The sequence below is a fragment of the Nicotiana attenuata genome, chromosome 1 (assembly GCF_001879085.1).
Source record: "Nicotiana attenuata strain UT chromosome 1, NIATTr2, whole genome shotgun sequence".
NCBI lineage: Eukaryota > Viridiplantae > Streptophyta > Magnoliopsida > Solanales > Solanaceae > Nicotiana > Nicotiana attenuata.
Genome location: NC_031989.1, coordinates 17,317,657 through 17,330,440, shown reverse-complemented (window position 1 = coordinate 17,330,440; position 12,784 = coordinate 17,317,657). Strand labels below are relative to the sequence as shown.

Here is a 12,784-nt window from a genome sequence, read left to right as displayed (position 1 = left end):
ATCTAAAAGGGTTCGTGGATACATGCTGGGGTAGCAAGCAGATGAATGTGTCCGAAGATGCTCTTAGGTTGAGACTTTTCCCGTTCTCACTTCGGGGAAAGGCATTGGATTGGCTAGAGAGACTCCCCAACCATTCTATCACAACTTGGGATGAGTTGGAGGATAAGTTTATTGCTAAATTTTTCTCACCCGGGCACATGGCGGCACTTCGAGATGAGATATTGGCTTTCAAGCAAGAACCTACGGAAACTTTGCATGAGATTTGGGAGCGGTTTAGAACAATGGTGAAAGAATGCCCAAACAACGATATGACCGAGGCGATGATTCAACAAACCTTCTATCGGGGCATCAACACTACAAATCAGTGCATAGTCAATCAATTGGCCGGGGGTAATTTTATGAAGTTAACTTATGACGAAGCTTGCGAGATTCTTGATGAGATAGCGGATACATCTTCCGCATGGCAAAGTAAAGCCAATGTTCCCCAAGGTGACCTTACGGTTATTCATTTGCATAAGGAATTACACGACCATGGGCAAGCTATAGCGGAGTTGACAACTACTATGAATCAATTGGCTAAGGCACAATTACAACAAGTCCAAAACCCTCGCCAAGTGAATGCTATGGAAAGTGTTAATCTGCTTACTAACACGAGAAGGCAAAGAAGGCAATAAAACCAAGGGAATTCTGAGCAATTTGGTGATGATTGTGATGGGTTTCAAAATGATGGGTATGTTGAGCAAAATGAAGAGGTACAATATGTTAACAACTATCAAGGCAATAGAGTCAACTCTTCAAACCAACAATGGCGACCCCAAGGAAATTGGGGCAATCAACAACAAGGTGGTGGTAATTGGAACAACAACAACCAAGGCGGTAATTGGGGGAACAACAATCAAGGCAACCAAGGGCATTGGAATGGTAATAACAACAATTGGAACAACAATGGTCAAGACGGGTGGAACAACAATGGAAACCAAGGCAATCGGGGGAAAGGCTTTCAAAGGCCCCCGATGTACCAACAATCGAACAATCCACCTCCGTTTCAATCTCAAGGATCTAGTTCTTCGGGTAATGATATGGAAAGAATAGAAATGATGTTCGAACAAATGATGAAGAAGAACCAAGATTCCGATGCTTAATTAGCTTCCCACAATACCTCTATTCGGAATTTAGAGGTGCAATTAGGCCAAATCTCTCAATCGTTGAATGCTTGCCCTAAGGGTGCTGTACCAAGTGATACGGTAGTAAACCCTAAAGGTGGGAACAATCATGTGATGGCGGTTACAACAAGAAGTGGGAGAGGCAGTGATGTGCATGCCTCGAAAGATAAGCAAGTTGTGGATGATGATGTTGAGNGCATTTATTATCTTGTATTTTGAATGAATTTTGTCGTTATGTAATATGTATTAAATTAATCTTGTATCGCAATGATTTCCCTTTTATTTGAATTATTAGTTAATCTATAATAATTGCTTACAAATTATATTATTTAAAATTATTTTAATTATGGAAATTACAAATTAATAAAAATAAAAGATGGAATTTGTTTAATTAAAATTAAAAAATGAAATTAAAATGAAAGATAATAATATAATATAGAAGAGAGAGAAAAGTTTGGAGAAAAAAATGGGGGAATGGTTGGAGTAAGTTGTCCCCATTTTGGGGACAAAAAATAGGGTAAAGGTTGGAGTAGTAGGAAACTCATTCTTTAATATCCATTTTAAAGAATGTAAAAAGATGTACAGTAATATCACCATTTTTAATTTTCCACAGTAACTTTCTTTTTAGTTTTCTAGTAGGTTAATGCGCTCATCAAACTATTTTGTTTGTTGGTAGACTTCTTAACTTAGAATTTTAAAACCAAAACTATTTAGTAAAGTAGAAGTTGAACACTTCAATCAAGAAGCCGCTAATTCACATTATTTATGATAAACTCTTGATTTGTTGAAATCTGCGGTGGCGAATTTGTTTGATTTTGACGTAAACTTTCTAACCTTTAGACTATTCTTGAAATTTTCTAACAATATACTTTCCTATAGTATTTCTTATCGATAAAGATGTAGAACAATTTGTACTATTGCTCATGAAAAAAATATCTTGTCCATTAATTGATTATGTTTGTGTCTTCTAGAATGAACTTAAGAATATATACTTTTTAAAATTTTTATAGACAAAACTCTTAAATCTTCAAGAGTTTGTGTTCTTGTTGATTTTATTGAAATTATAAAACTGAAATAAACTTTAAATTGAATATATTTACTAAAATGATTGAGGACTTCTATATACCTCTCACCGTTTCTTCCTTTATTGAGTTGTCTAAGTAGAATTAACAATCATCTTTTTTAGGAACTTAGATATTCTCCTTTAACTTTTATTTTATAACTCAAATATAATTTATTTTTATAATATTTTTGCAATTTTAGAAATTAGGTACTTATAAAAACAGAATACAAATGCGACATGCTTACCCTAAGATTAGTTATATAGTATTAAATAGAAACCCAATGATAAAAATCAAATAGAATAGGAAAATTACTTTTAAATCTTGATTTTTGTATATTTTCAAGATTAGCTTTTAATCTCGCCAAAAGGCTTTCAAATTGGTCTCTAAATATATGTCATTTTAATTTAGAGTTTAAGTTCAATAACCTGACGGTGTTAAAAAGATTTTTCGGCAATTTCACATAATTTTTTTGTACAAACATTAATTAGTAATTTTGAAAAAAGAGATTCAATTTTTTATAAAATATTTTAATACACTAATAGTGTAAAAAATTATTTATATTTTTATATATAAATAAAAAAATTATTTATATTTTTATTCATTTTTTTACATTAATAGTGTTAAAAATTAATTTACATTAACAAAGCATTTAATTCAAATCCTCTAAATTTAAGTATTACTACTATCTTTTATTTTCACTTCCCTAAAATTAGATTTCCCTTTTCAGGGTCAGTTAATATCCCATTACACGCCACCTTTATAAAATGAGAACACACCTCCATTAATGCTATTATGTAATCCTTTCGGTCCAAAATAAGTAATTTTTTTAAATTGTTTTCACGCATATTAAGAAACTCATATTTAATAATTAACAATAGAATTGACCATATTAATCTTTTACTAGCTCTTACATAAATACTCCTAACACATACTTTAACATTATTTACTTCAAGGGTAATATAAGAAAAAAATAATTAATTCATTGTTGAAATTTATAAAAATCACTTATTTTAAACCAATAAAAAAAAGTCAAAAATAATTTATTATGGACAGGAGTAGTACTAATCCCTGCAAAGGCAATCATTATTTTGAGTCATAAAAGGAATTTCAATATTTGGCTCAATAGAACAATTCTTTTTCCTGCAAAAACCAACTTTTCACATCAAGGCCGGCCTTCTCGCTCTCCTCTTTCCCTCTCTCTGTCAATGTCATATCACCTCTGCCCTTTCAAACATCTGAAACTTCAACTTGAAACTTTACTTATCACAGCTGCAGAGTTAAAGAAAAAAGCATAAGTCAGTAAGATACAGAGAAGGAGGAGCAAAGGAGTAGAAGAGGGGTCAAAACTTGAACACACGTACAAATTCAAGAATCTTGGTATGTGCACATGTTTTCCAGCTTAGCTGATTTTTGTGTTTTGAAGAGTATTGTTTTTTCTTCTACTCTTGTTGCTGTAGATGTCAGCAGTTTATAAGGCTTATTACCTATGAAATGAAATATATGTCCTGTTTTTGTTGTTTTCAGTTTCCCTTTTAAATTTAAGATTTTACTGACAATTCGTTTAGGTGTTAAGAGGAGAGACATATATGAGTGGTTCAACTAGCTAGAATGCAACGTTTCTTCTCTTCTTTCGGTTTTACCGTTGCTTGGAAATAGGGGTGGCAAACGGGCGAGTCGGGCAGATGTGGGCGGGTCGAAAATGAATAATGTAATAACGGATAAATTGTCCGACCCTAACCGTGATTAATATGGATAGAAAATGGGTTAACCGTTGGCAGTGGCAGAAGCAGGATTAACACTAAAGGGGTTCAAAATAAAAGAGATTATGACCGGTGGGAATTGAAATAATTACCTTACAAAGATTTTGAACCTCCTTGACAACTAAGTTACGCTTTTGGGCTGTGTTAAGAGGATTCAAAATATAATATATAGAGATACAAAATAAATTTTACCTTATATGCACAATGTAATATTCCCGCGAAGGGGGGTCGGGTGAACTCCCGTCTGCCCCTCTAAATCTGCCCTTGATCGACATATAATATTGATATCCATTGCTTCTTGAATATGATCATTTTTGGGAGATTTCTTAGTCTCCCAAGCTTGAGCAAGCTCCAATTTGAGTCTTTACAAATGTAAAAGTTAAAACCATTGATTATTCATTTTCTAAGTGGATAATATAGTTCTTACCATATTTGACTCGTTTCTATAAAGTTCATTATCCAACTCATTTTTTAATGAATAATATAAATGGATAACTGTTTTTAATTCATTTTGCCACCGCTACTTGAAAATATCTTACCTTGGTATTCTTTCTTTTTTGGTCTTCTATAGGGACTTATTGGCTAATACTGTTATATGATGCATCCTAAGGCCAAAGAGCATCGTTCTCTAACTTTACATGTGGATGTACTTAGAAACCTTCCGGAGAATGTAATTGATGCCATTTTGATGTATTTGCCTTTTAGAGATGCTGTGAGGACTAGCATCTTATCAAACGGATGGAGATATAAATGGTGCCGACTTCCAGAATTGACGCTTGATGATGCTGTTTGGACAACTAAAAATAAAGTAATACTCTGCACAAGTAAAATTACCAAGATTATCTCCCACATCTTGAAACTTCGTGCGGGACCAATTACAAAGTTTGTCCTTTGCGTTAGTGGTTCGAGAAGTTGTCCTAAGATTGATGACTTGATATATTTCCTCTCTAGAAATGGCATTCAACATCTCGTTCTTAGACTTCCATTCTGTGGTGATCCGTACAAATTGCCTTCTTCATTTTTCAAATGTTTGCAGTTGAGGCATCTGACTCTCCAGAATTGTCAAATACTTCCTCCACCAGCCTTCACAGGATTTGATAGGTTAATTAGCTTGGAACTATCTTTGAACCTATCTGACGATACAATTTCGTCCAAGTTGCTTGAAAGTTTAATCTCTCAATGCTTGTTGCTCGAGCATTTGGCCTTGGATATTGTAGTTTCTTATAATGACGTCATTGAAATTAATGCTCCCGTGTTGAAGTCATTTGACTTCGCAGGCAGTTTAAGCTCTATCTTCTTAAAGAAAGTTCCTCTTCTGGCAAAACTTTCACTTACAGAGAATGGAGATATTTTAGTGGCAGAAAATTGGGATTTTGTGAAGTTTTTCGAGTCTTTTTCTGCTCTCGAGCATCTCCTCTTGAATAACATGGTAAATGTTGATTTCTGACTTCAGCGATTTTCAATCTTTAGGACTTCATGTTATATGCTAATTTTTGTATATTCTCTTCCTAGTTCTTTGCGGCAAATGCAGGTAAAGTACCAACAAGACTTCCCTTTAATCTTAACTGTGTCAAACAGCTTGACATATCAAATCTTGATTTGTATGATTCTGCTGAGGTTTCATGTGCTCTTTGCTTGATAAGAAGCTTCCAATATTTACAATATATGGAAATTCAGGTACTCTCTCTTTCTTATGTTGTGGCTTTCTTATTTGCATACTCTTTAAATCATCAATAAGTGCAGAGAATTAAGTTTGGTTAATATTTCTTTTGAGGCTTACTGTACGGATGATATAGCAGCTCTAGATCTAGAGGAGATTGAAGTGGAACTTTCCTCGGATGCAACATTTAATCACCTCAGAGAAGTTAAGCTAGAACTTACTAATTGCTCAATCATTGAGATGTTGCTTATCAAGCTTCTGTTAGCCAAGTCTCCAGTGCTGGTGAGAATGCTAATCAAGCTCTACATGCCTGTCAAAGAATCTGCAAGTGTCAAAATATTCGCGGCTGAGTTAACAAAATTTCAGCGTGCATCACCTAAAGCAGTAGTCATTATCGAACACTAGTGCATGATTGCGATCCTGTTTATTGATCTTCAGGAGCCTTTAATCAAACTATAATCATTGGCTCAAGTATTTTTGAAGATAAAGCAAATAGATAGTAACTCTAAACATCAGTTTTTGGAAGATATATGTGAATCAGGGTGGATGATTTGACTAGTCTCGCGTCATTTGTCATTGGGTTCTTGGATTAACTTCACAAATTGATATCATAGGTCGTTAATTTTTATTTCATACTTCAGAGTTAGATTGAAGGGGAGCCTTGGCATAACTGGTAAAGTTGTTGCCATGTGACCAGGAGGTAACGGGTTCGAGCCGTGGAAATAGCCTCTTGCAGAAATACAGGGTAAGATTGCATACAATCCCTTGTGGTCCGGCCTTTCTCTGGACCCTGTGCATAGCGGGAGCTTAGTGCACCGGACTGTCCTTTACTTTAGAGTTAGATTGTGGGTTGCTGTGTGTTAATTTTCTACTTGGTGATATTCCTATTAATGGCAAAGTTAAAGCATTCTCTTAAGTATTATATCTCTGTAAGGTAGTAGAGCCATGGAGAATTGATACAAGGTAAAGGGTAGCACTTGCTATTTTACTTTTTCTTTAATTCACTATGGTATTTGATATAATCTCACATTTCATCTGTAGTTGATACAATGAAGTGTTCCAGGAAAAGTATTTTTTACATGACGATCTTCAAGGTACTTATATGCTTTTCATTTATCAATTAAGGGGTCGTTTGGTAGGATAGCATTAGATAAAATAATGCATGCATTAGCTTTGTGTATTAATAATACCTTGTTTGGTAGATATTTTGAACCTATGCATTAGTTATGCAAGCATTAGCTATCCATCCTGTTTGGTATTATCCTACGTATAACTAATGCATAGAAAACCATGGTATTAGCAATGCAATAGGTTTTAATGCATGCATTAGCTTAGTTAAAGACAAAATTGTCCTTCAAAATTTATGCTTGATTAAAATATGCTAGTTATCATATTAATGCAAGTTTAAAATAATCCAAATAGTGAGAAATAAAATTATATCTCTAGTAAATAAATAAATACTTAGCATATTTCCTTTTTTATAAATAAATATTTAGTTCAATATTACAATATAGGTAGACAAATCAAATAATTTTTTTAAAAACCTTTTCATATAAAAATATATCTCAACATATGTTTCTTTTAAAAAGTTAGAGTGATGGACTGGTTTTGAGGGCATTTTTGTAAACAAATAATTCTTTTAGAAATTGTGCAATGCTTTAATACATCAATCAAACCAAACAACGGATAAGAAATATGTCAGCATAACTAATACCAGCATTAATAATACACCCTTTTCAGCATTATTCTTATGCACCCTACTAAATGACCCCTAAGACTTCAATTTAAGAGCAAGGTCTCGGGGATAGTGGCTGTAACTGTAAGCATTTGCTTTCATAGTCAAAGAGCAGGGGAAATAATCAGAATAACCAATTCATTGGGTTCAGTATGGTAACTAAAACATATCATGAAAATTTATCTCTTTTAGTAATCTGAGGCTATCAAGTAGTAGTAGTAGTACAGCTTCTCATCAAGAACCAAACAAGTTAATTATTGTAGATAAGCGCACATGTGTATAACAAGAACTTGATGGATTTTGGATTTGATTCACGAGCTTGATCATAGATTTGGTTTGCTTCAGGTACAATCTGATGATTGCCTGGATTTGAAATTTAGATATCACGAACGGAAGATTTAAAATCGATTGCTTGGAATCATGATTTGAGCTTTACCTTTGAATTTGGTCATGGATGAAGATCATAGATGTAAAGGAAGACTTTGAATGGTTTATTCATAGTTTCTCTAGCTTTCCTTCCGCTTGCTTGATGTATTTTTGATTTCCTTTTTGCCTTATAAGAGCTTCCTATTTATAGTGGCAGAATAAAAGAATAATGATAAAGCCAAAAAAATTACCTTTGATTTGATTAGTCTGTTCAAGTAACAAATCAATCTGATAAGTTTTCATTTGGTTGGTCAAAGACTGTCATTAATTATACACTTGACAAGCTTGTATTTTGCAAGTTCATTTTAGGCCTTCATTTTACTTGCATGTCATGAGGCATGACTGACTATATTGGCTTCTTCTTTTAACTTGGTGCCACGTAATTTCATATGTGGCAATGGCATGATATTTAAGATGGATTAATAGTCATTTAAACTCTGATCTAGTAGAGTTCAACTAAGTGGACTAGCCCAAATAAATTCATGCTGGACTCAGATAATTAACCTTGATTTAAGTTTAGTATTTCTTGAATTTCGCAACCAAATTTATTGTGGACCTTAATTCCATAAAAATTGGAAAATAATATTGTATAGTCGCTCTCAAAGTAATAGCCAAATATATATACACACACACACATTTTTTACTGGGCATGTTGCTGTATATATATATATATTTTGTATGTTATATACAAAAATTATATAAATTTTATAAAAAAAAAATTCGGCTACCAAATATAAATAGTTTCTGACGCGCAGAAAAAGTGATAATACTCCTAAAAAATTCATATGTCTACATTGAATTTTACTGAAATTTCTTGATTACAAAGATTTATGTACTTTGGAAAAATGGCTTTTGCACAATTTGATGATTTCGTTACTCCCTCAATCCATGTGTTAATACGGGTTTTACCCGAACCAAACATGCTTTTTACCTGTATAAATAGAAAAAATAGTACGGGCTGGCCACTTTGTAAAAATTGTAATATATTAGCAAGTATTTGTAAAGTAGTTGAAAAATAGTCATCTTTTAATGTGAAATATAATCTCAATAAAATAGCTTTATCTAAAAGACGAATTATATTTTTGTATACTGATCATGTTAGCATTCACATATATTCTCTTTTAATCCTTTACTCTGTAACCGTTTCTTTTCATTATATTTTCGGAGTTTTTTGTATTTAAAGTTTTTATGTTGCATTACTAGTTTATGGTAAATCTGGTATTTATACTAAATCAATTCGACTTACCATGACTAAGTGATTTAATAAATTGTGAACATGAGAGAACTCTATGTGTACTGGTTTGGTGTAAATGCTCGGTGTAAGTAAGTTTTCACCCTAGTTAATTAGTACTACTTCATTCATCTAGTGCATTATGTTCTTTTCTCTTAATCATCTTTTTCACTTTAATTTGGATTAGTTTTAATCTCTGTAGCAAAGACTCTTATCTTCTTGTGTACGTGCATGTGTTTAGTAATTGCCATTGACGTTCGACTCCAGCTATAAATTCTATGATTATGTTGAAATGAACTTTTAAATGTTTACGTGTGACTGGATTGTTCAACTCAATTAATAAGCAAATACAAATTGCAGTTTATTGTTTTAATGTTAAATATAGCCAAAGCAGTGAAGCTGCTATGGACTGATTTTGTGTGTAAGATATTTATGAAAGGGATCTTGGTGTAAAGAGTGCAATCCGTTGATATTAAAAGGAGATTGACCATCTCTTTTCTTGATTTTTCTTGTTTTTCTTTTAATTAATATGGTGCTTATGCTTTCCTGAGCCGAGGGTCTATATATTAGAAATAGTCTCTCTATCTCCGAGGGAGATTCTTTTGTAAACATTCAAGTTGACAATGGGGTTTCCAATGATTTCGGTGGATCTAAGAATAACGTAGGAGTAAGTTTTATTTTGAGCTGCCCCCTTCTTAGAAGGCTTGTGCTGTCGTGGTGCTTTGACATTCATCATTTTATTATCAGTGGTCCTAATCTTAAGGAGTTGTACGTCAAGGCTATTGATAGGTTCATGATCAAATCAATCTCCTTAGAGAAGGCTCCAGACAAGTTTCTGTTTATCTATGGAGAGTTGGAAAAGGTAACGGTTGTTTGTGGGTAGCTTGCCTAAAGTCAAATTACTTCATATTCTGCAGGTTATCTTTAGCTCGCCATCACTTGTGACAATGAGCATCCTGGAGCACCCACAACTTGAAGCAAAACAAGTCGTGAATATAGCTAGGAAGTTGCTCCAGTTTCGGCCACCGCCAACAGTGTCTATAGATTTCTCAACGGACAGTCAAACTTACTAGTATCGTAATGTGAGTTTCAGGGAGCTGCCATTGATAAGAGAAGTACTATAAGTTTACTGCATGACTTGTACTGGTTTAGTTAACGTTCCTATTCTTTTGGTTTGCTAAAGCTAAAGAATTCCAAATGAAATTGGAAGAAAAGAATTTGTTTGTCAAGTCTTGCTACTCACAAGAAGAATAACATCTATAGCAAGTTTGCTAATATTTTACTTCACCACTTGCTGCATAGCTGGCATTTCTGATTTGAAGAAAACATTAGACATGCATGGCCAGAAATCATTAGTGTATATGGTCTTATTAACATTGGACATGACTAAACAACAATGTGTTGCATTTTTCCTTACTGTAGGTGTAATTGCTTTTTCAGTCAATGCTAAGCGTTTTTAACTGAAATTCAGGATGCACTGGCTTATTCTTAAATAGCAGCCCTTTAGAGTGGTTACCTCGTGTCATTTCTACGTGTTTTTACTTTTCTTGCCTATTCTTGAATGGTCTATTAAATGCGACTTTGGTTGTCTTATTATAAAGTTACATTTTGGGCTGCTATTTGTTAATCAAATCAGTATGAACCTTAATTCCCTACTTGATCAAAGTCTCTTCACTATATTGGTAAGCAGTGAAGCCGGAAACCCTTTCCTCTCCCCCCTTTCTCACACCCTCAATATACCTTTTTTTTTTTTTTTTTTTTACCTCTCTTTTTATTTACCTATTTTTGGTAAGATCAGTTGTATGTTGAAAGCAACATCTTATTTAGCTGTTTACCTGTAGGTATAGGTTTTTATTTCTTGTTTTTTCTTTTTCTTTTTGTCCTTCTAACACCCATTGTACAGTTGATTTGTTCATTTATTGAGGAAAGGAACTCTCATTTGATAAATATTGAATTAAAGTATGTTATATCGCTGCAGAAGTGAACTGTGGCAAGTTAAGAAAATATGTTATCTTTGTTTCTGATATTCAATGAATTGCGACACTGCATATTAGTTAGCTTTCTAGTTGTCATATTAGTTTCTTTTAACTTATGTGATGCCTTGAGAGTGTGAGTTAATGCTCGTAGACTGATTCTAAAGATTTTTGTGAAGGGAAAAGAAAAAATCACAAAGCCAGTTTGAACTCAAAATTTATCTTACTATCCATAATATCAAAATCAATACATATTACATGTATAAACTACTTGTACAAAGTTTACTATTGTATACTTTTTATTTCAGATTCAAAACAGAGCAAGATTTTGAAACATCCCCTGTGTTTCTTGTAGCAACTGCCATGGCTGATAATGGCAATTCAATTCCTTCTCTCTCTCTGCCATTTCATTAAACAATTTTTTTCCAATCTCAAACGAGACAAAAGCATCAATAGCACCATATTCAACTTGTTCATAGCACAAATCCTCTGCATCCCACTTACTCAAAGTAATATCCTTTGGCTTTTCCATTATTTTCCCAAGTACTGCTTTTGCCATTCTCTTCAAACCCATCTTTCCATACACATATTCTCCATAATACAACAATGCAAGTTGGTTCAAATCCACAGTATTCGCCACGAAAAGCCTGTGATCACACATCAACTTCTCAGCATCTCCTTCAACCCCGACACCAACGAATGTAAAATTAGGGTTACTCAGAAATTGTGCGAGGTATCCGGGCATGGAATCTTTGTGTAGGAGTTGAAAAAGAAGGCAACGTCGGCCTACACAAAGTTGGAGAAGAGCAACTGGTTGTTTGTCTTTTGGATTGAAATACGGGAGCCACTCGATATCAAGACCAATAAGGAGCTTGTGTAGTCTTCGCCTATGAATATGAATAGTATGCAAAATCCAGTCATTAACCGCGACTGCATTCTTGGTTACAGTAACCTCTATTTGGTCACTGTAGAAAGAAACTCCGTACACTTCAGCCATTGATAAACAGAGAACTTTTGTTAATATGGAGTATAACTTGTAGAATGGAATGGAATTAATAAGGGTTGTGTGTATATATATCAATATAAGAGAGTGAGTTTTCCTAATTAACGTCGGAAAGGGAAAGGAAATTAACGTTTTGGAAGTTTCCAAATTTTTTCTTCCTAATCCTTGATGAATTTGGTTTGTAACAAGAATTAAATAATGAGTTTCCTAATTATTTCATTAAACTTAAAAAACCGATTTTTGAATAGCTGTCAAATCGAGGAGAATCTTTAAATATCCGCGCAAACTAGAATTTTGCCCTATTCGTTAAGTATTAAATCTTGGGTTAAAGTTTATACACCTTATTCATTATCATGCTACTTTAGAACTAACTATATGTTTATTAGGTGTTGAGCTGTAATATGAAAATGATTAAAGTTAATTGTACTGTCATAATAAAATTTTAATTTTTAGCTTATGTAGTTGTATATTCGCCCTCTGATGAAAAAAGTGATACCACGTCGGAACACCAGGACGTCGAGCTCGGGGTCGAAGTTCCTTTCCAAGATCGAGGTCGATATCACACACCGAGGTCAGAAGAGGGCATACTTCGAGATGATGTCGGTATAATTCAGTAACAGAAAGAGCGAGATACCCGTAACGGACCGAAGATCACGACGTGGATTTCGGAATGCATTGGTCCTCGACGGTTAATCAATTGTCAAATATGATTTCCTACTATAATTAAAAGCGTACCTTATTTAGGACTCCCCTAATATATAAAGGGGGA

General features: G+C 33.7%; 2 protein-coding genes across 4 annotated transcripts; one reads left to right on the top strand and one right to left on the bottom strand.

Moving 5' to 3' along the window:
* LOC109209102 (F-box/FBD/LRR-repeat protein At1g13570-like) lies at positions 3,337 to 7,999 on the top strand. Of its 3 annotated transcripts, XM_019372379.1 has the most exons (6): positions 3,337 to 3,604; positions 4,559 to 5,416; positions 5,500 to 5,664; positions 5,762 to 5,929; positions 6,689 to 6,741; positions 7,728 to 7,999. In XM_019372379.1, exons 2-5 carry the CDS (start codon positions 4,583 to 4,585, stop codon positions 6,698 to 6,700), a joined length of 1,179 nt encoding a protein of 392 aa, XP_019227924.1. In that variant the 5' UTR covers positions 3,337 to 3,604; positions 4,559 to 4,582; the 3' UTR covers positions 6,701 to 6,741; positions 7,728 to 7,999. The 3 variants fall into 3 exon arrangements, with proteins under 3 accessions (XP_019227924.1, XP_019227992.1, XP_019227860.1); XM_019372447.1 differs by lacking the exons at positions 6,689 to 6,741; positions 7,728 to 7,999 and having other exon boundaries at positions 5,787 to 6,670; XM_019372315.1 differs by lacking the exons at positions 6,689 to 6,741; positions 7,728 to 7,999 and having other exon boundaries at positions 5,762 to 6,670.
* LOC109233464 (Werner syndrome ATP-dependent helicase homolog) lies at positions 11,323 to 12,050 on the bottom strand. The gene has a single exon (XM_019399348.1). It carries the CDS (start codon positions 12,007 to 12,009, stop codon positions 11,323 to 11,325), a length of 687 nt encoding a protein of 228 aa, XP_019254893.1. The 5' UTR covers positions 12,010 to 12,050.

Bases quoted from the DNA above. Each gene is read 5' to 3' on its own strand.
- LOC109209102 (XM_019372315.1), top strand. From the start codon at position 4,583: ATGATGCATCCTAAGGCCAAAGAGCATCGTTCTCTAACTTTACATGTG. The intron at 5,417-5,499 runs GTAAATGTTGAT...TTCTCTTCCTAG, and splicing joins ATCTCCTCTTGAATAACATG to TTCTTTGCGGCAAATGCAGG. The intron at 5,665-5,761 runs GTACTCTCTCTT...ATTTCTTTTGAG, and splicing joins TACAATATATGGAAATTCAG to GCTTACTGTACGGATGATAT.
- LOC109233464 (XM_019399348.1), bottom strand. From the start codon at position 12,009: ATGGCTGAAGTGTACGGAGTTTCTTTCTACAGTGACCAAATAGAGGTT.